The sequence below is a fragment of the Haliotis rufescens genome, unplaced genomic scaffold (genome assembly GCF_023055435.1).
Source record: "Haliotis rufescens isolate VD_foot unplaced genomic scaffold, xgHalRufe1.0.p SCAF_5, whole genome shotgun sequence".
In the NCBI taxonomy this organism is placed as follows: domain Eukaryota; kingdom Metazoa; phylum Mollusca; class Gastropoda; order Lepetellida; family Haliotidae; genus Haliotis; species Haliotis rufescens.
Window position 1 is genome coordinate 4,342,979 of NW_025964223.1, and position 27,232 is coordinate 4,370,210.

The following is a 27,232-nucleotide window of genomic DNA, read 5'->3' on the forward strand; positions in this document are numbered from 1 at the left end:
CCTCCAGACCTTCAGGTAAAGAAGTCTAAGTAGCCATGAAGCACGGACGATATCCCTCCAGACCTACAGGCAAAGAAGTCTAAGTAGCCATGAAGCACGGACGATATCCATCTAGACCTTCGGGTGAAGTAGCCAAAGTAGCCATGAAGCACGGACGATATCCCTCCAGACCTTCAGGTAAAGAAGTCTAAGTAGCCATGAAGCACGGACGATATCCTTCCAGACCTACAGGCAAAGTAGTCTAAGTAGCCATGAAGCACGGACGATATCCATCTAGACCTTCAGGTAAAGTAGTATAAGTAGCCATGAAGCAAGGACGATATCCATCTAGATCTTCAGGCAAAGTAGTCTAAGTAGCCGTAAGGCACGGACGATATCCATCTAGACCTTCAGGTAAAGTAGTCTAAGTAGCCGTAAGGCACGGACGATATCCATCTAGACCTTCAGATAAAGTAGTCTAAGTTGCCGTAAAGCACGGACGATATCCATCTAGACCTTCAGGTAAAGTAGTCTAAGTTGCCGTAAAGCACGGACGATATCCATCTAGACCTTCAGATAAAGTAGCCTAAGTAGCCATAAAGCACGGACGATATCCATCTAGACCTTCAGATAAAGTAGTCTAAGTAGCCGTGAAGCACGTACAATATCCATCTAGACCTTCAGATAAAGTAGTCTAAGTAGCCATGAAGCACGTACAATATCCATCTAGACCTTCAGGTAAAGTAGTCTAAGTAGCCGTGAAGCACGGACAATATCCCTCCAGACCTTCAGGTAAAGTAATCTAAGTTGCCATGAAGCACGGACAATATCCATCTAGACCTTCAGGTAAAGTAGTCTAAGTAGCCGTGGAGCACGGACGATATCCCTCCAGACCTTCAGGTAAAGTAGTCTAAGTAGCCATAAAGCACGGACAATATCCCTCCAGACCTTCAGGTAAAGTAGTCTAATTGGCCATGAAGCACGGACGATATCCCTCCAGACCTTCAGGCAAAGTAGTCTAAGTAGCCGTAAAGCACGGACGATATCCCTCTAGACCTTCAGGTAAAGTAGTCTAAGTAGCCTTGAAGCACGGACAATATCCCACCGGACCTTCAGGTAAAGTAGTCTAAGTAGCCATAAAGCACGGACAATATCCCTCCAGACCTTCAGGTAAAGTAGTCTAAGTAGCCATCAAGCACGGACGATATCCATCTAGACCTTCAGGTAAAGTAGCCTAAGTAGCCATGAAGCACGTACAATATCCATCTAGACCTTCAGGTAAAGTAGTCTAAGTAGTCATGAAGCACAGATAATATCCATCTAGACCCTCAGGTGAAGTTGTCTAAGTAGCCATTAAGTACGGACAATATCCATCTGGACCTTGAGGTCAAACATTTCAATCAGTCGTAAAGCTCGGCCATTTTTTATCCACCACTTCATGGCCAATATTTTATGCAGTTGTGAACCTACGGAAATTATTCATCTTGAACTTAAAGTCATATATTTAAAAAATAGTATTACAGTCTTGCATAATGATGGATTTCAAGATTTGTCGAGACAGCATTGAAGACATGCTCTAAATACTACGACTATTAAAGTCCGAGCGAAGATATGTTACTTGTCTGGTTAAGCATTCATATATCTTTAAATCGGAAAAAAGTCACTCATGACTCATGACGATATGAAACCACTATATCAGTGAAAGAAAGACAATTACCGACATATGATATTCTGGTGGGAGAAGTCTGGCTTTCTTTTATACAAAAAATACACGTGACTCAAAAAGTTCCCAGTGACACTTTTTGTTTTGTTTCTAACAAAAAATCCCATCTCGCATCTATACTTCAATAGACATGAAACAAAGTTGTCCTACAATTGTGATGAATGGAACGAATGAGCATGACTGGTCTGTACAGAACATTTGACGAACGACGGTTTCAATAGATTACAGACATATATCATTATTGTGTGGAGATAATACAGCGATCTAAATGAAATCAACTTGAAGAAAAAATTGAAACATGTATATGAATTCGCGCCGTGTCAAGTCTTTTTATATGTTCTTCTGTACACCTCTGTACACCTCTGTACACTTCACACCTCTTTACACACACACACACACACACACACAGACACACACACACACACACACACACACACACACACACACGTGCGGTGTTCATTTCTGGGAGCATTCGCACTGCAAAAGGATCAATAAGCAAGACTCCGAGCCTGGTAAGGTGTTGTGGTGGTTTATGTTACGAAGCCAGGTAAGTATTATTAACGAAAGCGCGTAGTATTAATTCAATGACATTTATTAAACACACTGTTTGTTCTTATATCTTTCTTTATTCTTTCACAACGTTTTCATAACAATAGTATTTACATTTTTCTGAAATATAGCACATGCACATTTATCAAATGCTAATGATGTACATTGTTTCAATGATATTCGTCACTTGCATGGTAAACACCACTATAATGTACTGGTCGACTCGAAATACTGAATACGGCGTTCACTCATACAGTCGATCACTGTAGTTGCATTGTTATCACTGGAAAATTATCGTTTTCTGATGTTTAATGACTGATAGTATTACATCTTCTAAATTAAAACAACATGTTAACCCAGAAATCTGTACATAAAAATATTCAACGTGAAACCAACAAAACAAATGGTATACAGTTAACAATTGTATCATATTAACTAGATTTACAAATGAATACAAATTACTGCAGAGTAATTACAGTGGTAGTACACAATAGATGGCAGGAAAAAATTCAATACAAGTACAGTGGCAGTATAAATTTCAATACAAGTACAATGGCAGTATAAATTTCAATACAAGTACAATGGCAGTATAAAACATACAGCGGGGATGTTGCAGAGTTCGACGTTAAACAATATTCCTGAAACATGTTGAACATCAAACGTTTTTGCTCATTCAAACTCGTCCATAATGAAGAATAATTTACAGTCATTGGAGCAGGAATGTTTTCCCCTGGACACTACTCTATTCTCATTATCGCAAAGGTGATGAGTCTAGCCGAAATTCTCTTTGTTTAGTAGCACTGTACACTAGCTAATCCATTTTTCATACTTACTTGTATTTTCTTCGTTATTGTAGGGGGCACGGGTGGCCCAGTCGTCTAAGGCGCCGCGATTCGCTGTGCAGAGTTGCGTCCCTTGGGCAAGCCAGAAACCTATGATTGTGGGTTTGAATCCCGGTTCGCCCCGATTATGTTTCTAGGTTTGTCAGCACCATACCCGTGCTCGTGGATTTCACCGAAGTGGTAAACGTCTGAGACCTGCGTCATTTCGGGCTTTCCTCCCACATTAAGCTGACACGCCGCGATATAACTAGAGTACTGTTAAAAGCGGCGTTAAACCCAACTCACTCACTCGTTATTGTCATAAGCTCCTTGGATTCTTTAAACATCACGGAGGGTGTTTCTAAAAAGCACTCAGAACCTATGATACATTTCTACTTCAAAAGACTTACACCAGTATTATTATTTACATCTATAGAATCGGATTTAGTTCATACATTTACTTATATACCTTCTACTTACCTATCTATTGATACTAAGAATACTGACTGCAATTCTTGTATATTCATAGGAACCCGGATGGTGGCCATGTTCTTATTTTGTCATATTGAAATTAACTCTCGGTTTCTTTAAGTTTGACTTAACATCCACAACAAACACTTTCTGAAGATATTTACATTTCTAATTAGGGCCCGTGAAGATCCGGGATAGAATAGGTCTTCAGCAACCCATGCTTGCCAAAAAAGGCGACTATGCTTGTAGAAAGAGGCGACTAACGGGATCGGGTGGTCAGGCTCGCTGACTTGGTTGATCGTATCCCGATACTCATTGTGACAATCACTGGATTGTCTGCTCCAGACTTGATTATTTACAGAGCTCGGTCATATAGCTGGAATATTGCTGAATGCGGCGTTAAACAACAAACAAAACTATGGTTGTGTTTATACCGATTTTACAAGCTGGAAAGGGAAAGGAAGTTTAAGGTGTGACTTGACAGGTCACGGGTCTTGCGGTCTTCTCATGTGGTTTGGTGGCTGTATCTTCACAGGGGGTTGAAGTATCGTAAAACAATTGTCCCCCTGGGAAGGTACGTAAGTCCGGTATCATTCAACGTATCATTTCATTTCTCTGTGATTTTAATCGTAGTATTTATGTTGATTTTAACTCTTTGGCTAATCTTTCTGATCATCGCCAGTGGCCAGAGGGATGGTGTAAATCCTGCTGGGGTACCATGTAGGTAGCAGAAGTACCGTAAGTCCCCATGGTCCCTAGTATGGTGGCCTAACTTTGGTTGCTGGCGATCTACAGCCCGTTTTTTATATTGTGTCGTCTGTTATAATCTGATTATTTTATTATTCTAAAACTAGTTTTACAATTATCATCTGTGATATTTTGCTAGTTGTTGTACTGTCCTTCGACGACGGGTCTTAATATATTATATAAATACATAACTTGCTCAAGTCACGATATGGCTGAAATAATGCCGATGTGACTTTAAATTTTAACTCACTCACTCACTCATGTGGTTTGGGGTATCCATAGTTAGAAAGCTAGTCAATCTGTAAGGTCATATAGTCCATATCATAATTCTAATTATATCTATCAATAATTTTAAATGATCACAATTACTGTTGCCTCGAGTAGCCTCGCCTCCAGCAGTGAGTTCAAACACTGGCACCTTTTGATGAATCTGATTCCATCTTCCATCCTCATCCCTACGTATGATTGGTGTCACCATTGACTCACCAATACAGTCATCTGTAGACATACTTTGATCGTTGCTATCTCTGATATTTAGATAGTATATGTGTCTAAGGTATCATTTACTATAGGCGGGAGAGATAGGGTTTGTTGGGTGTGTAATTTAAACTACTACAAATACCGATGATTATGTGTTTAAAAAACAGGAGATGAAAGGCTTTAAGTGCTTTGACGTCAGATTATAAAACATTGATCTAAGTATGTAAATGAATAATGTCTTAACCTTTTAACAAAACGTGACACACACATTTAATCAGTTGTATGAAGCTTGCACGTATTTGTGTTGTACTGAGTTGTTCCTTTGGAATGTTAGGCGAATTCCTTCATCAGATGATTATCTGTATTTTGAACACGAGGCTGTTGTTTATATGTTTGTGTTTACGGGCAGGGTGCAGTTTAGGCATTGTGTGTCTCTTTCTCGATCTGTGAACGCTCTGGGAAGAAACTGTGGTCGACAAGATCAGGTATGCGGTTATGACAACACTGCGACAGATTTTAGAATAATATGTCTCTGTTCTCAGCCTGTGAACGCTCTGCCAATGGTCTGCGCAAGTATCGCTGCCCGACTCTGGACCAGTTTGGCAACATCCGATGTATCGATGACAACAGTCTCTGCAATCACGTGCCAGATTGCCCTGAGGGGGAGGACGAACAACCTAGCCTGTGTCTCTTCTACAAAGTTGTAAGTCTTCTTGAAGACATTGGGGAATAACTTGTGATACTGCCAGGTCCAATGTCCCCCGCCAATGGGGCGTCATTGTTCCCAGCTCCAGTATTGTGCTGCGTATCAGTCGATCGATACTTTTCTTTAATAATTTCCCTTAGACATGCAAGGATTCTCAGATCGTGGGTTCAAGATACTCTCTAATAATGATCCCACTCAACCACGTTAATTGCAACGGGTCGCCCAGTTGTCTAGAATGGAGTCGCTTATTCGTCCCTGATTTATAGTCATGCGTTCGACTCCAAGATTCGCCCTGATTATGCTTGTTGGTTTGTAAGTACCATGCCGATGAAGTTGGTATCACCGAAGTGGGAGTGAGTGAGTATGGTTTTACGCCGCTTTTAGCAATATTCCAGCAATATCACGGCGGGGGACACCAGAAATGGGCTTCACACATTGACCCCATGTCGGGAATCGAACCCGGGTCTTCGGCGTGACGAGCGAACGCTTTAACCACTAGGCTACCCGACCGCCCCTCACCGAAGTGGAAAACTGCATCACTTTTCCTATCCGGTAAAGCTAACACGCCGTGATATAACTAAAATACTGTTCAAAGCGGCGTTAAACACAACGTATTCTTTCAGAATCTAAAACAAAATCATTTTTAGCCAGAACTAGCAGAATATTTGTGCAGGTAATCTGATCACTAAGCAGTTCACATAGTTCATACTTACAACGGAAGTGCTTGGTTAGGTCATACGCATATTATTCCATATTCCCTTAAACGTGATACATCTTTTCTGACATTTCAAGTTAAGATATACACAAGTACACAAGCGCTCTTGTTCCTTCGTAACAATGTAATATTTCTCAGTATACTCATTAAAACGTTTGTTGTCCCATCATTTTAAAGGACCGCCTCCGTGGTCTAGTGGTAGAGCGGAAGGTCCGGGGTTCGATCCCCGGCCGCGTCATACCAAAAGACGTTAAAAGATGGTACTTGTTGTTACCCTGTCTGGCGCTCGGCATTAAGGGGCTAAAACAAGGACTGGTCGGCTCGGAGTCAGTATACTGTGTCTGAGTGGGGTATTCATGTTAAACTGTGGCATGGTATCTCAGTGAGCTATCACTATAAATCGGCATCAGTCCGGACTAGTACAAGCAGCCACACAAACACACACACGTGCATGTACGTCGCTATATAAGTGCAATAATCTTTGACGCGACGTTAAACCCAATTACACCTCACCCACCACCATCATTTTAAACGTTTCTCCCACATGAAGTTGACTCGCTGGTTTATGATGATGTCATGATATAATGTTGCATTAATATTAACTCACTCAAATCGCTACGACATCATTTTGCCTTTTTGCAATTATGATCTTTCGTCTATGCTTCATATATGTGACCCGTGAAGATCCGGGGTAGAATAGGTCTTCAGCATACCATACTTGCCGTAAAAGGCGACTATGCTTGTCGTAAAAGGCGACTAACGGGATCGGGTGGTCAGGCCCGATGGCTTGGTTGATATATGTCATCGATCACAATTGCGTAGATCGATGCTCATGATATCAATCACTGGATTGTCTGGTCAAGATGCGATTATTTTACAGACCGCTGTCATATAGCTTGAATACTGCTGAGTGCGGCGTTAAACAACAAACACACAAACAAACTTCATATATGTTTGATATAAACAACTGTTTTATGAGACACTGTTTTGAATATAAATGAAACGTCAACACCAGAGAACAACCAGTCTCGATTATCCGACGAAACACATTCCACTGGGTGTAAAAGGCAACGCCGCGGTGAAACCTATATGAATGGACCCCTGAAACCAAGTGATGACACCAAGCACTCGCGAAACAGCGAATAAGACACGGCTTGGTCCGCGAGCAGAGGCATCCAGCGAGTACTCAGATCAATGATCTGCATGGCACACATGGCAGTGGTTCTTGTGCATTCCACAATTGTGATTCAATTACAAAGTTGCTTGACAACGGTATAAGGATCTATACCGAAACGTCGCCTTTACAGTAAATAAAGAAACTGTTATCCATAAAATTATCTCTACTTTGCATGTATGTAGTAGGGCTCATTAGACTACAATGAGGTGTAAACGGCTTCATTTAATTACCTCAAAGCGGTCGTATGTATTCACGAGTGATGGAAGAACGGGGTGTATACAATATAAAACGACAACGCCAGAGAATTGCCATACAAAATCCTGTGTTTAGCTATTGACATTGAATTGTTTCCATGTTTCAGATTGACCGCGACCTGAAGGCATTGTTTGACTTCATCGTTGAAAGGTTTGAAACACATCTTCACCGTCGTCATTGACAACGCTCTTGCTGTTCCAGGAATGGATGGAGCTGACCTCTCGCCCTCTTCTGCCTTTATACAATAGACCGCCCCACTGGTCTTGCAAGACTTTGTGAATATGAGAACTTTGCACATTGATCTTTCAGTGAACACCTTACACCATTCAAAAATGTATTTTGTGAAGCAGTTGTTTTTATTATTTTAATATTCTAATTTTATATTTCGTTGTTTTATGAAGCCTTCTAATCACTATGACATTTTTAGACCAATTGTTAAGACATTGCTCCTCGACCGGTCGTCATAATACAGTCAACTCCGGCTATAACTAAGTTGGATATTACGAACATTTGGATATTACGAACAGTCGGATATGACGAATAGTCGGATATAACAAATAGTCGGTTATGACGAATGGTCTGTAAGGACGAAAATAGTCGGATGTAACGAAAACAAAAGAACACACGGGTCTAAAAAACGGATATTGTGAATAGTCGGGTCTAACGAACACATTCCGAACTCCCCATTAATGGGAATAAACGTAACCGTTCACATGGATAAACAAATTCGGATATAACGAAGTCATTAGAAAGGTTCTAATGAGTTCGTTATATCAAGGGTTGGCAATAGTTACAATCACGCTTGATGTCGCTCTGACTATTGGTGTTATTCACGTTGGAGATAGCTGTAAACTCAATCTTCAGTTCAGCAGAAATAAAAGGTAGCCATGAAACCTTCATTCTACGGCTTCATTCCATTAACCCTACAACGTTGCTTACGTTATCGTCCTATTTTAAGCGTTATTTAGTCCTAACTGGTAGTATGTACACTGGTGTCTTGTACATACAGGACATTCCGTTGTGACGTTTTAGGGCACGTGTTACTTTAGGCCCTCCAGCCTTTGAGTGTTGTTTGATGGCTTCCTCTTAACATCAACTTCACTGATACATTTGTTTGATGATGGTAGAGGGATAATCTGAGTTTAGACTTATCTTTACATATTTATTGAATACCAGATAATATATGCAGTTGCCGTTTTTGCAGTCATCTGTTTGATATGCATTCAGGGGTGCACGGGTGGCCCAGTAGTCTTAGGCGCTGCAATTCGCTGTGCACAGTTGCGGTCCTTGTGCACGCCAGACACCTATGATTGTGGGTTCGCCCTGATGTTTCTAGGTTTGTCAGCACCATACCCGTGCTCGTGTGTTTCATCAGATTGGTAAACGTCTGAGACCTGCATCACTTCAGGCTTTCTTCCCACATTAAGTACACCGTTATTAGGGTAATATAGTGAATAGCACTGACAATCTCACTCACTCCATTTTACGACAGTCCAGAAAGGGGAAGACTTGTCCTTAAAGGTTGTCATCAAGCGTTAATTTCCAGCGCTGCTAAATCCCCAAACGGTGCTTACATATTCCTTAAGTTTTAGCATCATTGGGTTTTCTGCCCATATGTGTGCATAATTAAAATCCCATTGTAACGTATTTCGGTCACGTGTTACGTAAGGTCTTCCAGCCTTGGATATGCTCCATGGCTTCATTAAAATCGAATTCTTCTGCATAAGGTGGATTGTAATTGGATTATCGAAGAAGAAATCTTGCTCGTCATTCGACAATGTACAGATTCGAATGTATATACATGTTCCAAGAAAGGTAATGAAATAATGGTACCTTCGTTGATATTTAATTATTTGGCCGCAAGATAATTCTATTAATTTAAATTTTCCAACTTTATTCTGTGTTCGCCATTGTGTATTTGTTCATGTATAATACCGGAGAAATTCTGAATAAATATTAATTTGACAATGTTATCTCACAGGCGTTCGTTTATAATATCAAAGTGAGTGAGTGAGTGAGTGAGTATGGTTTTACGCCGCTTTTAGCAATATTCCACTAATATCACGGCGGGGGACACCAGGAATGGGCTTCACACATTGTACCCATGTCGGGAATCGAACCCGGGTCTTCGGCTTGACGAGCGAACGCTTTAACCACTAGGCTACCCAACCGCCCCTATAATATCAAAGACAATTATATACCTATTAATGGTATGTTTGTTTATATGTTTATCGTTTAAAGACAATATGGCAGCGGCCTGTAAGTTATCGATTCTTGTCCATACAAACCACGGAATCGGTGATACGATCCTCTTGTTACGTTCCAAGAAACGACGTTAAGATGGTACTTCTTGTCACCCTGCCGGTCGGTACTAAGAGGATTAGCAGGGATTAACCTGCTTCAAGTCAGCATAATGTGTCTGCAGGCTGTATCCATGCTTAACGGCGGAATAGAATCTCAGTCGGCTAGCACTATATAATCGGACCAGTACAAGCAGCCACACGCTCTATAAGTGAAAATATCCCATATCACCTAACCAGACAAACACGTGATTGATAATATGGCAAGTTACCAAGCCTACTAGGGACGATGACCACGCAATCAACCAAGACACTGAGCTTGACCACCAGATCAATTTAGTCAATCTAACCAGAATCCGGTAAGATTTCAGAGTCCCGTAATGGGACTCGAACCACAGACCTTCTGATCCGAGGTCGGACGTATTTCCACATGACCAAGCAGCTTAACCCCGTCAGCAAACAGACAAGGCAAGGTGAATGAATGTTACCGTACACCACTGTTCGTGGCGCTGATATTATCAAACAGTGTGCTTTCTGAAGTCATGAAGCAGGAGCAGCGATGTTTTTGTTCTCATGTTTCTCAGCCTACACGCAATAGCAGCCTACAATCAACAATAGTAGCCTACCATCATCACCAGGAGCTTACACTGAAAACTAACAGCCTTCACACACCGATAGCAGCGTACATTCGACAATTGCAGTCTAAACCGCCTATTAGTAGCCATCACAACACAAGCAGTCTACACTCAATATAACACATTACACTCAACAATAGTAGCTAACACTCAACAGCAACAGCAAAGACTTAACAATAGCAGTCTACACTCAACAAAAGCAGTCTACACTTAAACATAGCAGTCTACATTCAACAATATCAGTCTACACTCAACAATATCAGTCTACACTCAACACTAGCAGTCTACACTTAACCGTAGCAGCAAACACTTAACAACTGCAGCCAACACTCAACAATAGCAGCGAACACTCAACAGCAGCAGCAAAGACTTAACAATAGCAGTCTACACTCAACAATAGCAGTCTACACTAAACAATAGCAGTCTACACTCAACACTAGCAGTCTAGACTTAACCATAGCAGCAAACACTTAACAACAGCAGCAAACACTCAACAGTAGCAGTCTACACTCAATAATAGCTGTCTACACTCAACAATAGCAGCCTACACTCAACAGTAGCAGTCTACACTCAACACTAGCAGCCAACACTTAATAATAGCAGTCTACACTCAACAGTAGCAGTCTACACTCAACAATAGCAGCCAACACTTAACAATAGCAGTCTACAATCAACAATAGCGGTCTACACTGAACAATAGCAGCCAACACTTAAAAATAGCATTCTATACTCAACAATAGCAGTCTACACTGAACAATAGCAGCCAACACTCAACAATAGCAGCCAACACTCAACAATAGCAGTCTACACTGAACAATAGCAGCCAACACTCAACAATAGCAGCCAACACTCAACAATAGCAGTCTACACTCAACAATAGCAGCCACACTTAATAATAGCTGTCTTAACCCAACAGTAGCAGTCTACACTTAACAACAGCAGCCAACACTTAATAATAGCAGCCAACACTCATCAATAGCAACCAACACTCAACAATAGCAGTCTACACACAACAATAGCAGCCAACACTCAACAATAGCAGCCAACACTCAACAATAACAGTCTACACTCAACAATAGCAGTCTACACTCAACAATAGCAGGCAACACTTAATAATAGCAGTCTACACTCAACAATAGCAGCCAACACTTAATAATAGCAGTCTACACTCAACAATAGCAGTCTACACTCAACAATAGCAGCCAACACTCAACAATAGCAGTCTACACTCAACAATAGCAGTCTACACTGAACAATAGCAGTCTACACTGAACAATAGCAGCCAACACTTAATAATAGCAGTCTACACTCAACAATAGCAGTCTACACTCAACAATAGCAGCCAACAATTAATAATAGCAGTCTACACTCAACAATAGCAGCCAACACTTAACTATAGCAGTCTACAATCAACAATAGCAGTCTACACTCAACAATAGCAGCCAACACTTAAAAATAGCAGTCTACACTCAACAATAGCAGTCTACACTGAACAATAGCAGTCTACACTCAATAACAGCAACCAAAACTCAACAATAGCAGCTAACACTTAACAACAGCAGCCAACACTTATCAATAGCAGCCAACACTCAACAATAGTAGTCTACACTTAATAATAGCAGTCTACACTTAACAATAGCAGCCAACACTCGACAATAGCAGTCTACACTCAATAATAGCAGTCTACGCGTGTCTACAAAGTAGACACATTTAATGGATAACAACTTCTTCATCGCCTTTACAGTAAATTTTGAAGTTGTTATCCATAAATTGTGCCTACTTTGCAATAAATCGGTACTATAGAATTCAAAGGGAAAACATTTTGTTGTGTGTAACAACGTAAATATCGGGACGAATGGGCATACAGACGGAGGGGCATACAGCACGAGCCTTCGGCAACCCAAACGTGGCAGTGAGCTAACGCTAATATAAATTCGTATATGATGACAATAATCTGCATCTGAACTCACAAATGGTGCCGCAGAATGATTGCAGCAAGAGGACAAATGCATTGATATCCGATACTTGTCGTTGATAAAAATATCAAACTTGTTGCCATGGAAACTCGAAAAGATAATTTTTAAAAACAACTAAACCAGTCTATGTGCCAAGTTTTTAGGATCTGCTCATATCCCCATATTCAGTCGAAGTCAAAGTTGTTGCCATGTAAACTCGAAAAATATTTTTTTTCATAAATGCTCCGGAAACAGGATCTTGCATGGACGGGGAACGGGGAACAATTGCCTTTCCAACTCGGAGGGAAAATGTGGGTGTGCACATCTGTGACTGAGGTGTGATTAGTAGAGGTCAAAAAGTGATATAATCAGTGACACATTGGTATATGCATGTATATATTGCGCCTTTGGACGTTTCACAAACCAACAATTTATCGCATATCTCAACTCAAACTCAATGTTCACCCCCCTGGAGAGTATATAAGCTGACCTACAGTACCTTCTCGTGCAATCGGGGACCCATTTCGAACAAATGCGAACCTCATATTTCCTAATCTGTGATTCAGAGTAGTGCTGATTCCTTGTAACAGTTAGGTGTCATGTTTGCCGAACTCGGTCACCCATCCAGCTACACTCCGCCGCCGGCGTGACTTCCTTTCACCTTATTGTGCGACCTGTGCGCGACGCACATGATCACATGCAACCAAAGTGAACGTAGAATAGTACAATCATGGCAAAAAAATACTCATACATTTTAGAAATTGAATTCTTGAAATTGAATCACGCAGGGTGAGGCGAATGTTAAGGTTCATATCAAAAAATATTTCCGATAATAAAATGAGGCTGACATGAACGTATTGAAACGCGCGTCCGGTTACAAATAAAGCGATAAAACCCTAACCACAGGCAATAGAAAATATCTGCATAAATCAGAATCGATGGTACGATTCCGACTATATCATGAGCATGTGTTTATGAATCACTATCAAATAGTGATGACACCAGGATCCACTTGCACAAAGCGATCTTAGCGCTAAGACTATTGTAAGCCTATGCTAAAGTATGGGAGTTAAGATCATCTTAGCGCTAAGATCGCTTTGTGCAAGTGGGCCCTTGTGTTCGCGAAAAGGTGAGCGTATCCTGCCCCACCGGTGGCACCGATCACAAAAACATGCAAAGGCAAGTTAATCGTTCACCTGAAAAAAACCACGGGAACATATGGTACAAGTCAAAATAGGGAACTTCTTTGGACATCATATTTGTCACTAAGGCGCAAATTTGGAAATGTCCTTCACATGTTTATCATAAAACTTTTTGAAAGCTTTACCGAGGCCTTGAATATTGTAGTCTTGGACAAACCAACCAAACCAAGCATGATCAATTGTGCTGACGGTAGCTTATTGGCTAAATCTTCGTGCAACCAAACTAAAATGATATTAAGAATTTCGAAACAAGTATGGCTAGCGATTAGTAGTTAGAATGTCCATCTGTCTCCAAAGTGAAAGCAGTTCTACAGATTTAGTTAAAACTTTACTTTTTCCCCGGGGGTAACATACATCTTGAGTAAACTTACCCGCCCGTTCCACATATACCAATGCAGAGCTCATATCAAAGAAACCATCAGACACAACGTCGCCCACATGTCTGGTGTTATTAAAGAACTTTTAATAGAGTGAAGAACATTTAATAAATGTCACGTACACGAGAGTCTGCACGTAAGTTTTCATTTGTAGGTTATTTGTAATATAGAATATCAAAGTGCTTTTAAATATTGCGTGTGTGTGTGTGTGTGTGTGTGCGTGTGTGTGTGTGTGTGTGTGTGTGTGTGTTTATTTCAGCTAGTCCAACGATCGCTTTTTGCATGAAAACCATTTTGTCCCGGCTTTATTGGGAAAATATAAAAAAAATTCACATATCAATTGGTAGGTTCTTTAGATTCAGTCAGTCTGATCACGGAAAGATAACTGAGCACTCAGAGGAAGAGGTGGCGCTTGTCATTCTTTACGCAATTACCAGGAGAATAGAAGGGTCTTGTCAAGTTTTGAATCTCCCCAGAGCATGCCTATCAAATCAATGGCACGGTAGTCTGTGTTAGGCAATGCTCATCATAAGTAAAATCATTTCATCCTTCAAATGACACCCACCATTCATGTCTGGCTGCTTCCAGCTAGAAATACCTACAGTCATGTTTTACAGAAAAATATATAATGAATGAATTGTTAAAGAAAACTGCCATAGCCTCTTCAATACTTGGCGCATGGTTCAGAGACACTGCAAGTTCAGTAAGCTCAGACGCTAATGTGTTACGCTCTTCTTACGTGACTTTCTTACAGCTGATCAACCCACTGACTTGCGCCCCTTCAGGGGTAACAAATTATTCAATCATGAAGTTGGAGTTTGTTCGAGCCTGATGGGTCAATCAGAGGTTATCAAATCACAATAAAACATCTCTAATTGAAACAGCTGATTTGACAGCCGCATAACTGCGGAAGCTAATATTTATAGAATAGTACTTCTTTTTCCATCATTGTCGGTAGGCAATCTTAAATAACTGTATCTACAATTATATGGAAAATGCAAAGTTTTAGTTACTCCAATATTTAAAGGGTGTGCCATATACATTTTGTGTAGAAACCACGATAGAAATCAACAATGAATGTATATATTTCTAGTTTGGAGATTGAAATTTGGTGCGTTCTATATACCACTGTGTCGTCATATTTTCGCCTCACAATGAGCGATATGACCTCATAATAGGGACTTAGAAGGAAACTTTTCAAGATTTGCTTAGCTTCCTTTAGTCCCCACTTCGAGATTAGCTTACGGAGTTGCTGTGTCACATGCTTTCAATGCCTGTCATATGTTCGAGGGTTTTTCGCTTATTTTGTTTTTGGTAATAATCTGAGAATATGTTGATCTCACAAAGGTTATACATTGATAGCCTAATAAAGCTATAATTGACACAACGCCAGGATGAATTGACAATATCGTTTTCACGCGAAACTTTTTGGTGCTATCTTGAAATATGAAGATAAAAGCGACAAAACGCTTTCCATATTCATAAGAAATCTGTCCCAAAAACAAAGTCGATGGTACGATTCCGACTTTATCAAGAGCATGTGTTTATGAATCACTATCAAATTGTGATGATACCAGGTGTTCGCGAAAAGGTGAGCGTATCCTGCCCCACAAACACATGCAAAGGCAAGCAAATTATCCACCTAAAAAAAACACGGGCACATATGGTACAAATCAAATTAGGGAATTGCATCGGACATCCTTTTCGTCACTGATGTGTCAAAATGTCTACCACAGAGGTTTTGGAAAATTTACTAGGGCCTTGAATGTCGTAACCTTGATCAAACACACACACACCCCTCCTCCTTCTTTTTCCATCATTGTCGGTAGGCAATCTTAAATAACTGTATCTACAATTATATGGAAAATGCAAAGTTTTAGTTACTCCAATATTTAAAGGGTGGGCCATATACATTTTGTGTAGAAACCACGATAGAAATCAACAATGAATGTATATATTTCTAGTTTGGAGATTGAAATTTGGTGCGTTCTATATACCACTGTGTCGTCATATCTTTCGCCTCACAATGAGCGATATGACCTCATAATAGGGACTTAGAAGGAAACTTTTCAAGATTTGCTTAGCTTCCTTTAGTCCCCACTTCGAGATTAGTGAAGTGAAATCTGTACTGGTGTTTTTTGGTCATGAAATATACCAGAGATAAGGTTTTTGTTGAAAGTTAATATAAAAGGTAATTATAAAACACTTCCAGAGACCATTTGGGCTCTGGCACTTCCAAAGAAACGGAGAGGTGTCAGTGAAATATTTGAAATGACTCAAACGGCCAGAATACTCAGAGCATGAAGTATCATTAGAAATGACCGAACTTGATAATTTCAAAACAACGGTTATAAAAGTATTAATGGAGGTATCGTTGATGTTCGTTTATTTTACAACTGGTATTTTTTTGTCTATCAATTGCACACATTGGATTTTTAACATGATCAAGAACACATGTAGCTGAAATGAGAGAAAAGAGAGGTCTGGACCATGACCCAGACAATGATCCAGTTAATGTTCCAGTATATATGCATGCCTACACCTCTTAGGGCTCAGGGCCTGTGAAGATCCGGGGTAGAATAGGTCTTCAGCAACCCATGCTTGCCGTAGAAGGCGACTATGCTTGTCGTAAAAGACTAACGGGATCGGGTGGTCAGGCTCCCTGACTTGGTTGAAGCATGTCATCGATCCCAATTGCGTGGATCGATGCTCATGTTGTCAATCACTGGATTGTCTGGTCCAGACTCGATTGTTTACAGACCGCCGTCATATAACTGAAATATTGCTGAGTGCGGCATAAAACAACACACGAAACCAAAAGATCCTAGGGATCAGAATTGTTCATATTCAAATACTTAAGAAATAAACAACGACCACGGGCCGTTTATTTCTTATATGAGATATCAACATAATGTGCAGCCTCTTTAAGGATGATGATAAAATGTACAGGCTCAATTTTTTTAATAACTCACCCGCTTTTGGGTGCGATTGCAGACCATCGCGTTTATCTGCGTTGCCCAGCTTCATCTGTGGGGAACAACTCACTAGACACTTCCCTCTCCAAAATAACGTCGTCCAATATACGGCGAAAATAACGACGTCTTCAAGTGGCGAGCGCATGTTCGGATCTCCAGAAAGGACCTTATGATAGAACAACGTTTTATCGTGAAATAAACCACACTTCGTTCTTCATTGTTCTTTTTTACGATATATCGCGTAGCTATCTTATATTTGAAAAAAACCCATCCTGTCTGGCTTATTTAGCCTTACTTGGTTGTTGTTTTTGTTGTTAAGCGCCGCACTCAGCAGTATTCCAGCTATGTGACGGCGGTCTGTAAATAATGGAATCTAGACCAGACAGTCCAGTAATTGACATCATGAGCATCCATTCACGCAATTGACATACGATGACATGCATCAACCAGGTCAGCGAGCCTGATCTCCCGATGCATTCAGTCGCCTCTTACGACAAGCCTTATATGGCAGGCATGGATTGCTGAAGACCTATTCCACCCCGAACCTTCGAGGCGTGCTTTTCAAGAATTGTCACCGACAGGTGGCTTGAATGTTTCCTTGTTATATGGCTTCATTGTGTATGCCGGACGACTTGCGTAGCGGCAATCAGAGAAGAATAGCGTTTCCTGGTTCAGCAGACAGGACGTATTCGTTTAATTGCCTCGAGCTCGTTGCTACTGTGGTTAGAACATATACGGGATGTACAGCAATCCTGTCACACCATACATATCCGGTGTTTACATGACAAGGGTTAAGCATGTTTACATTACACATGTATGATAATCAGCTGATAAGAAATTGACATAAGGAGTACATGTATACGATGAAATGCATCAACCAAGTCAGCGAGCCTGACCACCCACATCCACATTACGACCCATCACTATGCTGAGGGACACAGGGACACTCCAGTTTCCCATGTTAAGAGTCCGGCCTGCCATTTCTGAAAGTGTATTCGCCTAACTGATGATCTATTAGAGGGTATTGGAGGAGTTACTGGTGCGCCTCTTCATTTTGTTGGTTGAAGCGGTTAAGACAAACATGGGTTGCTGAAGACCTATTCTAGCCCGGATCTTCACGGGTCCACGGTGTGTATGATGTACTAGTATATATAGCAGAGTTTACTTTAGAAGTGGTGGCAATAGATTTGTTAAAGGAGAACAAATCAATACAAGTTGCTCTGCTAAGTGTGTTTCAGAAATTGGAGGTGAGGTGAGGTGAAATGGGGTTTAACGTCGCGTCCAAGATTATTGCACTTATATAGCGACGTGCATGCACGTGTGTGTGTGTGTGTGTGTGTCTGCTTGTACTAGTCCGGACTGATGCCCATTTATAGTGCTAGCTTGTTTATGCCGAGCGCAGGACAGGGTAACAACAAGTACCATCTTTTAACGGGTTTTGGTATAACGCGGCCGGGGATCGAACCCCGGACCTTCCGCTCTCCGGGCGGACGCTCTACCACAAGACCACGGAGGCGGCCCTCAAATAGTTGTAAATACCCCTCAGGTTAGCTTAACTTGTTTGGTAGGCATTACTTAGAAGTTGACGGGTCACAAGGTAGACACAAGTTTTGGATAACAACTTCTTTAATACCGTAAACAGCGACGTGTCCCTGCTTGACAACGGTATAAGGATCTATACCGAAACCGCTTTTTACAGTATTAAAGAAATTGTTAATCAATAAAAATTGTGTCTACCAGGTTAGTTTAATCTTTTACATTGGTTTATAAGTGTGTAGACTTTATATGTTCTATTTGTATTGTTTGTGTAAAAATAAAACCAGTAAATTCAACCTTAACAATGGTAAATCTAATCCAAGTGTAAATAACACTTTAGTCAGGTTTTAGTGCATTTCTGAGGATAGAATTAATATAAAAAAACTATCAAATAACTCATCTAATTCATTCAGGTATTTATATTATCACTATGAGTGAATTGTTGCATGTTTGAGTGTTTGAATGACTGATTTCATATATGATAGGAAGAATAGTGTATATGTGAATGGGGATGTCAGTACGAAAGTGATTTTAGCCTAAGCTGTTATGATGTGTTCCATGCGTTTGTAATGATAATAGATATGCTGATTTGTAGCTACTGTAGAATTAATGTTGTATAGTGTTTACACAGATTTTACGTACGCTTGGTACATCTGGCTTGGCGGTGCTAACGTCGTGTGCACCCAAGTAAGTGAGTGAGTGAGTTGGGTTTAACGCCGCTTTCAACAGTATTCCAGTTATATCGCGGCGTGTCAGCTTAATGTGGGAGGAAAGCCCGAAGTGATGCAGGTCTCAGACGTTTACCACTTTGGTGAAACCCACGAGCACGGGTGTGGTGCTGACAAACCTAGAAACATAATCGGGGCGAACCGGGATTCGGACCCACAATCATAGGTTTCTGGCGTGCCCAAGGGACGCAACTCTGCACAGCGAATCGCGGCGCCTCAGACGACTGGGCCACCCGTGCCCCCGTGCACCCAAGTGCCATACACTGGGTAAGAATAATGTTATTTTGCATTCTGGTTTATGTTTATGTGATACTGAGCATCACATCTATTTCATTTGACATGCGTATTGCATTAAGACGTCTGTGTCTGTACCACATAAACTTAATTTGAATGAATGAGTTAATCAAGGAGTTATCGCCCCTTGTTTTATTGTCATATAATCTGTCATCTACATTTCACCTAATTTGTGTAATGGACTGTTTTGAAGCCTCGCGTATATTGTATGACGCTGTATTTATTGAATGATATATTGTTTCAGGGTGTGTCATCAGACACCGGGAATAAACGATCTCACCCCGTAACAAGTGTCTTGTATCTTTGTTTTCTCCACACTAAATAGGTTAATTTTCGGAAGAAGGTATTTTGCAAATTAATGGACATCTTTTAACAATTTATGATAATTATCTTTAGAACTTTTATTATATTTCCTCTCCACTGTTGTAAGAAATGGTCCTTTAACGTTGGAGACTAGCCATTGTTTAGATCGGGAACTAGGGTTATCTAAGATATAAGTTAAACCACAGTTGTTCAAATTATTCTTAACGTGACGTAACCAGTCGACATTATGAGGGGATTTAATAGTGCTATCTGCTTTTATAAGTTTTAGAACGCGGGAAGACGATTTAAATTGGTAAGAAACTGTTTCTAAATTATACCAGTATGTGATCATGTTTTTAGCTAATGTGATATGAACAGGGAATCAGTCGTCCTAATTCACCCCATAAGTCATGAAGGTAAGTATAGATTGGCGAAGTCCAGGAGCTAGTTTCAGAAACTTTAAGTGAAGCTTTCAATGTTATCTATATTTTCGTAACCCCAAATTTCTGAGTCATATACAACACTAGGCAATATTATACATAAAAAAAGATTAAGAAGAGTATCCCGAGCTAAATCTGAATCATGGGCTTTTTTAATAGTGTAAACATAGCTTTTTCAGAACTGGACAATAAATGTTTAATGGCAAAGTTTAATCTCCTATTTGTATGAACGTTAATACCAAGGTACACACACTTATCTACTATTGCAATAAATTTGGAGCCAAATTGGAATGACAGTTTAGATTTGTTTCCAGGTCATCCGCCAAATATAATTATCTTACTTTTGTATGTAAACTGACGGCGAAAAGAAACGTGGCCACTTTCAATATGAAATGGCGAAAATTTAAAAACACAAGCTCAAACTAAATCAATGCAAAACACATGGTCCAAACATAACAACTCTGTGCATAAAGTGATACACGTCCACGGTGCGCTTTTTGTAGACAATGCGATAAGGTAAAAAACACGTACTGTTTAGGCAACCGAAACTACATGTGCAAAACGGGTATATAAATGATATGGACGGCATGTCAGACACTCACACTGATGACAAACCATCACAGAAATGCGACGACTGACGTCAGAACAACGCGAGCGGGTCGTTGGCATGATACACAATGGAGCCACACATACCCACATTGCTGGTGCTTGTGGTTGCTCCCGTGTTGCTGTAACTAATTAAACCTGATGCAGCGTTACAGACAGTCTGGGCAGACACCAGACAGGCCAAGAACATTCAGACCCAGGGTAACTACGCCTAATGAAGACCGGTACTTGCGTACTTTGCATCTCTGTATTCGATTTCTGACAGTGACGTCATCAGCGACGAATGCTTTACGGCATATGGTTTGTGCGACTCATGGCTCAAGGTTTTAGGGCTTACGGACCTTACAGAGAACAATTATTGACAGCAAAGCATCAGAGATTGAGATGGGCCCGGAGTGTACGTCATTGGCAGCGACGTGACTGGCAGTGGGTCGTCTTCACTAACGAAAGCCGGTTAAGTCTGTTCCAAGCTGATGGACGACAGCTTTTTCACGGCCGAAGGTGAGGCCGACGGCGGCACGGTGCATTCAGGAGGTCGTGCCGTATGACGGAGGGGTTGTTCAATCCATCAATGATTATTCAGAATGTAGGCCACCCAGCCTATAGTCCACATAATGCATTGTGTGATTACATGACAATTCAAATATTGGTAACAGCTATGACCCTATTAAAAATATTAGATATACATATCAAAACACAAAGTCCATATCTCCACTATTATGTACTGGTACGAACACGATGATAATATACTAAATTAAAACCGTACCAACATCTTCATTTTGTATGTATATACGTTTAATGTATAAGAGCAATAAATTGCACAATCATTCTTCTCTTGGAATAGGGGGCACGGGTGGCCCAGTCGTCTAAGGCGCCGCGATTCGCTGTGCAGAGTTGCGTCCCTTGGGTTCGCCAGAAACCTATGATTGTGAGTTCGAATCCCGGTTCGCCCCGATTATGTTTCTAGGTTTGTCAGCACCATACCCGTGTTCGTGGGTTTCACCGAAGTGGTAAACGTTTAAGATCTGCGTTACTTCGGGCTTTCCTCCCACATTAAGCTGACACGCCGCGATATAACTGGAATACTGTTAAAAGCGGCGTTAAGCCCAACTCACTCGCTCACTCACTCTCTTGGAATATTAACCTATCTTCCTTTTTCAATATTGAAGTTATGATTTCAGCATCTTAACTTGATCTCTCTTGAATTGAAGACTTTTATGTGTTGCAGATACCTTTCCGGTTCAAACACAGATTTAAGATGTTGGTATAGTTCTAGTTTAAAGTTTCCTTGTAAATTTGAGTTCCACATCTTTAACATCTTTAAGACGTTGAGTGAGGGTTTGTAGAAATATCTCTGCACATCCTACAGATTTAGCTATACATGCATATCCAAATTCTAGTGAGAATAATAACTGCCTCATGTTGCTTTTCCATGTCCTTCTGTCTGCCTTATCAAGATTGATAAGCATACTGTAACATATTCTCGGGTATATATCTTCATGTGTCATATCATTTTTAACTTATATCATATACATTTCTTCATATAGTTAACTGCTAGAGGTAATCACCTTCATTGCTTGTTTTACTTCCAACACCAAGTATCTGTTTACAAAAGACTAGCTGTGTCTTCTTAATTTTCTCAGTATACTGGAATCCCCATATCTCTGAACCATAGGCGATCGGCGCAACCGTTCTATTAAACAAACACAATGACTGCTCAATATCAATATTGTATTTTCAGTTGAATCTAAGCAAGCAGAAAGATGCTTTTCTTGCTTGTTCTTCACCGAATGGTGTTTCTGTGGACGTTAAATTGTCTTGCAACATCACGTTGACTCGATCCAGCTTCCAGCATACCAATGGCTCGCAGACGCTCATTTTCGGACAGGCGTGGCATTTCGTAATGTTGAATAATTGCATAATTTTGTTGTTTTTCTGAGTGGTTATTGTCAGCACGATGCTAAACAATGCATATGGAATCCCGTTAACGCACATATTTTTATACTCCTTCTTTGGTAGTGAAATGCATGGGGCTTGCATAAAAGTCAACTTTTGCATGGAATGCATGCTTTTCTGTAGCAGTTGCGTTTTTGTGACTTGATTCCATACATATACTACAATATGGAAAACCAAACTTTACTTGTTTGAAAAATACACTAAAATATTGGTGTCACAGGAACTTTTGTTGTTGAGTATATATGACGGTGGTCTGTAAGTCATTGACTGTGGAACATTGAAAAACAGTGATTGATATAATGAGAAACCCAACGTCGGCTTGTTCGAAGACACACACACAACCAAAGTTACCGAGTCTGACCATTCGATCAGTTCTTACCTCTTAAGACAAGCATGGTTTTCTGGGACCAATTCAAACTCGGAATGCTCACATTCAGACCATTTTACACACATCAACAAACATTTGACATTTATACGCGTAAATACCATTATTGTGACTGACCTAAAGTATTCCTTTAATGCCGTGATTAAATATAGGTATTGGTGCCTATTGCTACATATGTACGTTTATTCTCCTTGGAAACGTGCTCGTGGGTTTCACCGAACTGGTAAACGTCTGAGACCTGCATCACTTCGGGCTTTCCTCCCACATTAAGCTGACACGCCGTGATGTAACTGGAACACTGTTACGTTATACCCAACTCACTCACTCTACTTGGAAAAATATAATTTTCATTTCATTGCCTCCCCATGGACGTCTTGCAGCGGGAGCGTTAGATATATTTTACGGACGCTTTACTGTGCTTGCGAAAGGCACTGAGAAATTGTGTACGTCGGGTGCATCACGAGGATTGAAAAGGTTGTTTTTGTTGTGATTGTTACGTTACTTTTTCGTTAGGAGAAAATATTCATGTCGACGTGTTAGTGCCAATAGATAAGCAGATAAACACTAAGAAACGTTTGTATTGTTGTTCAAACATGGGTTGTATTAACAGAAGTATATTCGGTGATTCTATTTCACTGGGCCCTAACAGCCGTCGTTTGCCTCACCTCAATCAAGTGCATAACTCTGCCAGAATTGGGAGGAAGCCATATTGAAACTGCATTTCTTAGTTTCACAAGTTCGCGTGACTATTCCTTTCCACTATACCATCTTTCGAAGCCCATATATAAATCCTTCTTTGTCAGTGTTTTTAACTAGTATTGATAAACCATGTAAAAGATATTTACGATGAAATCATGCCAATACTCATTGCTGTCGAGGTTTTTTTTCAGGTAACGTATTAAACAGTGTTGATCCGTTCAAAGCAAACATGTTGCATTGAGTGAAAAGCATTTTGGTTATATTACAGCATATTATGGGAGACGTTTGCCACTTGTCTAAAGCCCAATGAATAACTTTATGATATAATTGTATTGTACACTTTTGCATACTTTTATTTGTCTGATGGTCCCCTTGTGAAGTATGACAAGACTCATGATGAAAACAAGGCATTCCACAGTTTTCTTAAACGAGCCAAGGATATGGGACATAATGTCAATGTTGATTTTGTTGATGGCCCTGTATTGCTGGACGGAAGAGAAATGAGTGTCAACCAAGCGAAGTGCCATGTGAAATCGACCCAGACTCAGACCCAGAGTTTTTTAAGAAGAAACTGAACGACCATTGCATCGAGTTTATGTGCAGTGTGTTGAAAAATTCAGCAACCCTGCAGAGTCCTCGCTTGGATGGAGTCGGCTGACCTGAAAATGGAAACAGAAGGCTTTCTCTTTGCTGCTCAGGACCAGTCACTTCCCACTCGAAACCGTCATATTTTGCGATTTCGCATCAAAATGTCAATATGAAATGAAGATTATGCAATGAATTTAATGAGACTGTCCAACACATTGTCATTGGATGCCCAGCTTTGGCGCAAACACAACATCTTAAGCGACATGATGGTGTGACTAGATCCTTTTATTACTGTCTTCGTCATGCTTGTGGTTTTGACACATCCACGGTACGACCCAGAACATGAAGAGGGCGTCATGGAAAATGATAATACAAAATTCTTTGGAATAAGCCCGTATACAAACCTGATCTTGTCCTTTTTCTTAAATGCAATGAAATCAAATACCACTGACTTGTCTGTCCCTTTTGACACTAATGTGAATGACAAGATTGATGAAAAACATGGTACAAATGTTGACCTCGCTTTCGACATGACATGCATCCCAAGTACTAAGTTGTCCGACTCCTCATTGTTCTCGGTGCCTTAGGTTTGGTACCTCCCAATCTGTTGGCTCACAATGGGAGAGTACCCGGGTTTGCTGCCCGGAATACAATTCTTTTGACAACCTGCAGAAGGCTGCAGTGTTGGGGAGTCTTCACATTCTCTGAAAACCTCTGGGTGGGTTCGAATAGGCAGCGCTGCCTGGGATTCGCTGTCTCAACTGCGTGTAGAGGGGGCAAGGACCCTGAGCTGATACTACTACTACTACTACTACTACTAATAATAATAATAATAATAAATGCAACAAAATACCTTCCATAATAATGAAAAAAATGTCCTTTGCACGATTCCGACAATATCACAAACAAGTGTTCATAAATCACTATCGAATAGTGATAATACCGCGTGAGGGTATCCCCCCTTAACCCGGTGGCCCCCATCACACATACATGCAAAGGCAAGTCAAGCGGTAAAAAATACGGGAACATGGAACAAGTCAATCAGGGAAATGCAGACAGACAGATTGTTTATTAAAGTTACACCTTTCATAAAATGGTTACGTACAAATAGTACATTATAAAATCATTTACTGTGAGCAAGCTGTTTGGGGTTATGAGAGTCTATAAAGCAGTATTAAAATAACATACAAATTCATAGAACATATTTGAACCATAAAATTACCATACTCTCTATTAATAATAAGTAAAATACATTTCAATGCATTATATCATGCTGACATAAAATTACACAACCATTGCTGAAAATGAAATCACTTGTGTTTTAGGAAATCTTTTCTCTTCTCCAATAAAGGTTTGCACGTTCTGGCTGTAAAATGTGCAGCATCTGGCCTTGACAAAATATAATCATCGCACATCCTTAACATCATTAAAAGCGACAAAACTCTTTCCATATTCATAAGAAATATCGGCTAAAACCAGAGTCGATTGTACGATCCGACTATATCATGAGCATGTGTTCATGAATCATACCAGGTGTACAAGACAAGGTTTTTCAGGTTGGTCCTTGGCGTGGGTCCTTCAAGCGAAACACGTGACTCATTAATGGCCTCGATGAAAGAAAAGGTATGATGTCAGGTTGATACTGAGGACGCAGGAAAGAACTTGGTATAAGTGACACATGAGTGAGTGAGTGTGGTTTGACGTCGCTTTTAGCAATATTCCACCAATATCACGGAGGGAGACACCAGAACTGGGCTTCACACATTGTACCCATGTCGGGAATATAACCCGGGTCTTCGGCGTGACAAGCGAACGCTTAAACACTAGACTCCTCGGCCCACCCAGTGACACATGAAATAATAACAAGATAGTCGTATAAGGCCAGTAGGTTAAATGAGGAGAAAATCTACCAGAACCACGCATAAGTATTATCAACTTTTGACTAGCCTCTAAAACCAAATGACGTGTCCATTCCTCATTTGTAATGGATTCCAATGCTGCATTGGTACATATGGTCCAGCACATGTACCAGGAAATCTCTGACTCAAAGATATACTATAATCTGTAATACACGGAAGGACGTCTTTATTTGTATTCACGGAAAGTATTTGAGACACCTGGAATTACTACCATGTGGATTCTCAAAACAATCTCAGGAACGAACCAAGTTTAATTATTTCATAACATAAACATTTGATTTTTCACTTTGTAAACCTCGTTCCCACACGACAAACTGAAGAAAAAAGTTCATTCCTTGTTCCATGAGGTATTTGTTAGTGAACGTGGAGACCACAGTTACATCTCAACCTTCAGATGGTCAGGACAATTTACAGAGAAAACAATGTGTGAAATGCTGGACTTCCTCATTGATAACATCCATATAAATTGTGAGGACAGGACATAAGGAAAGAATTAGGTATCAGCATCTTTTTATGCATTTGAATCGGAATCGACAGTATGACAAATGGGATGCCTTTAACTTTCCAAAAGTCAACTTTCCCTTTATGTCGAGTAATATTCCATCAGCTTCAGCTTTTATTGTCTACATTACACAAGTTTTGAGGTCCAATCCAGCATTCATTTCTACGAAGACTTCACAGAGAATGGACTCTGCTTTTTAGAAGGGATTG

The 27,232-nt window shown here is 40.4% G+C and overlaps 1 protein-coding gene across 2 annotated transcripts in view; it reads left to right on the forward strand.

The window, feature by feature from the left end:
• Nucleotides 1–9,583, forward strand: part of LOC125373176 — a 30,822-nt gene extending 21,239 nt beyond the window's left edge. For both annotated transcript variants that reach the window (XM_048384098.1, XM_048384099.1), the window contains 2 exons: nucleotides 5,313–5,473; nucleotides 7,730–9,583. In XM_048384098.1, the coding sequence (XP_048240055.1) occupies nucleotides 5,313–5,473; nucleotides 7,730–7,804 (236 nt within the window). In that variant the 3' untranslated portion in view covers nucleotides 7,805–9,583. The remainder of the gene's footprint in view (nucleotides 1–5,312; nucleotides 5,474–7,729) is intronic.
• The last annotated feature ends 17,649 nt before the right edge of the window (nucleotides 9,584–27,232 follow it).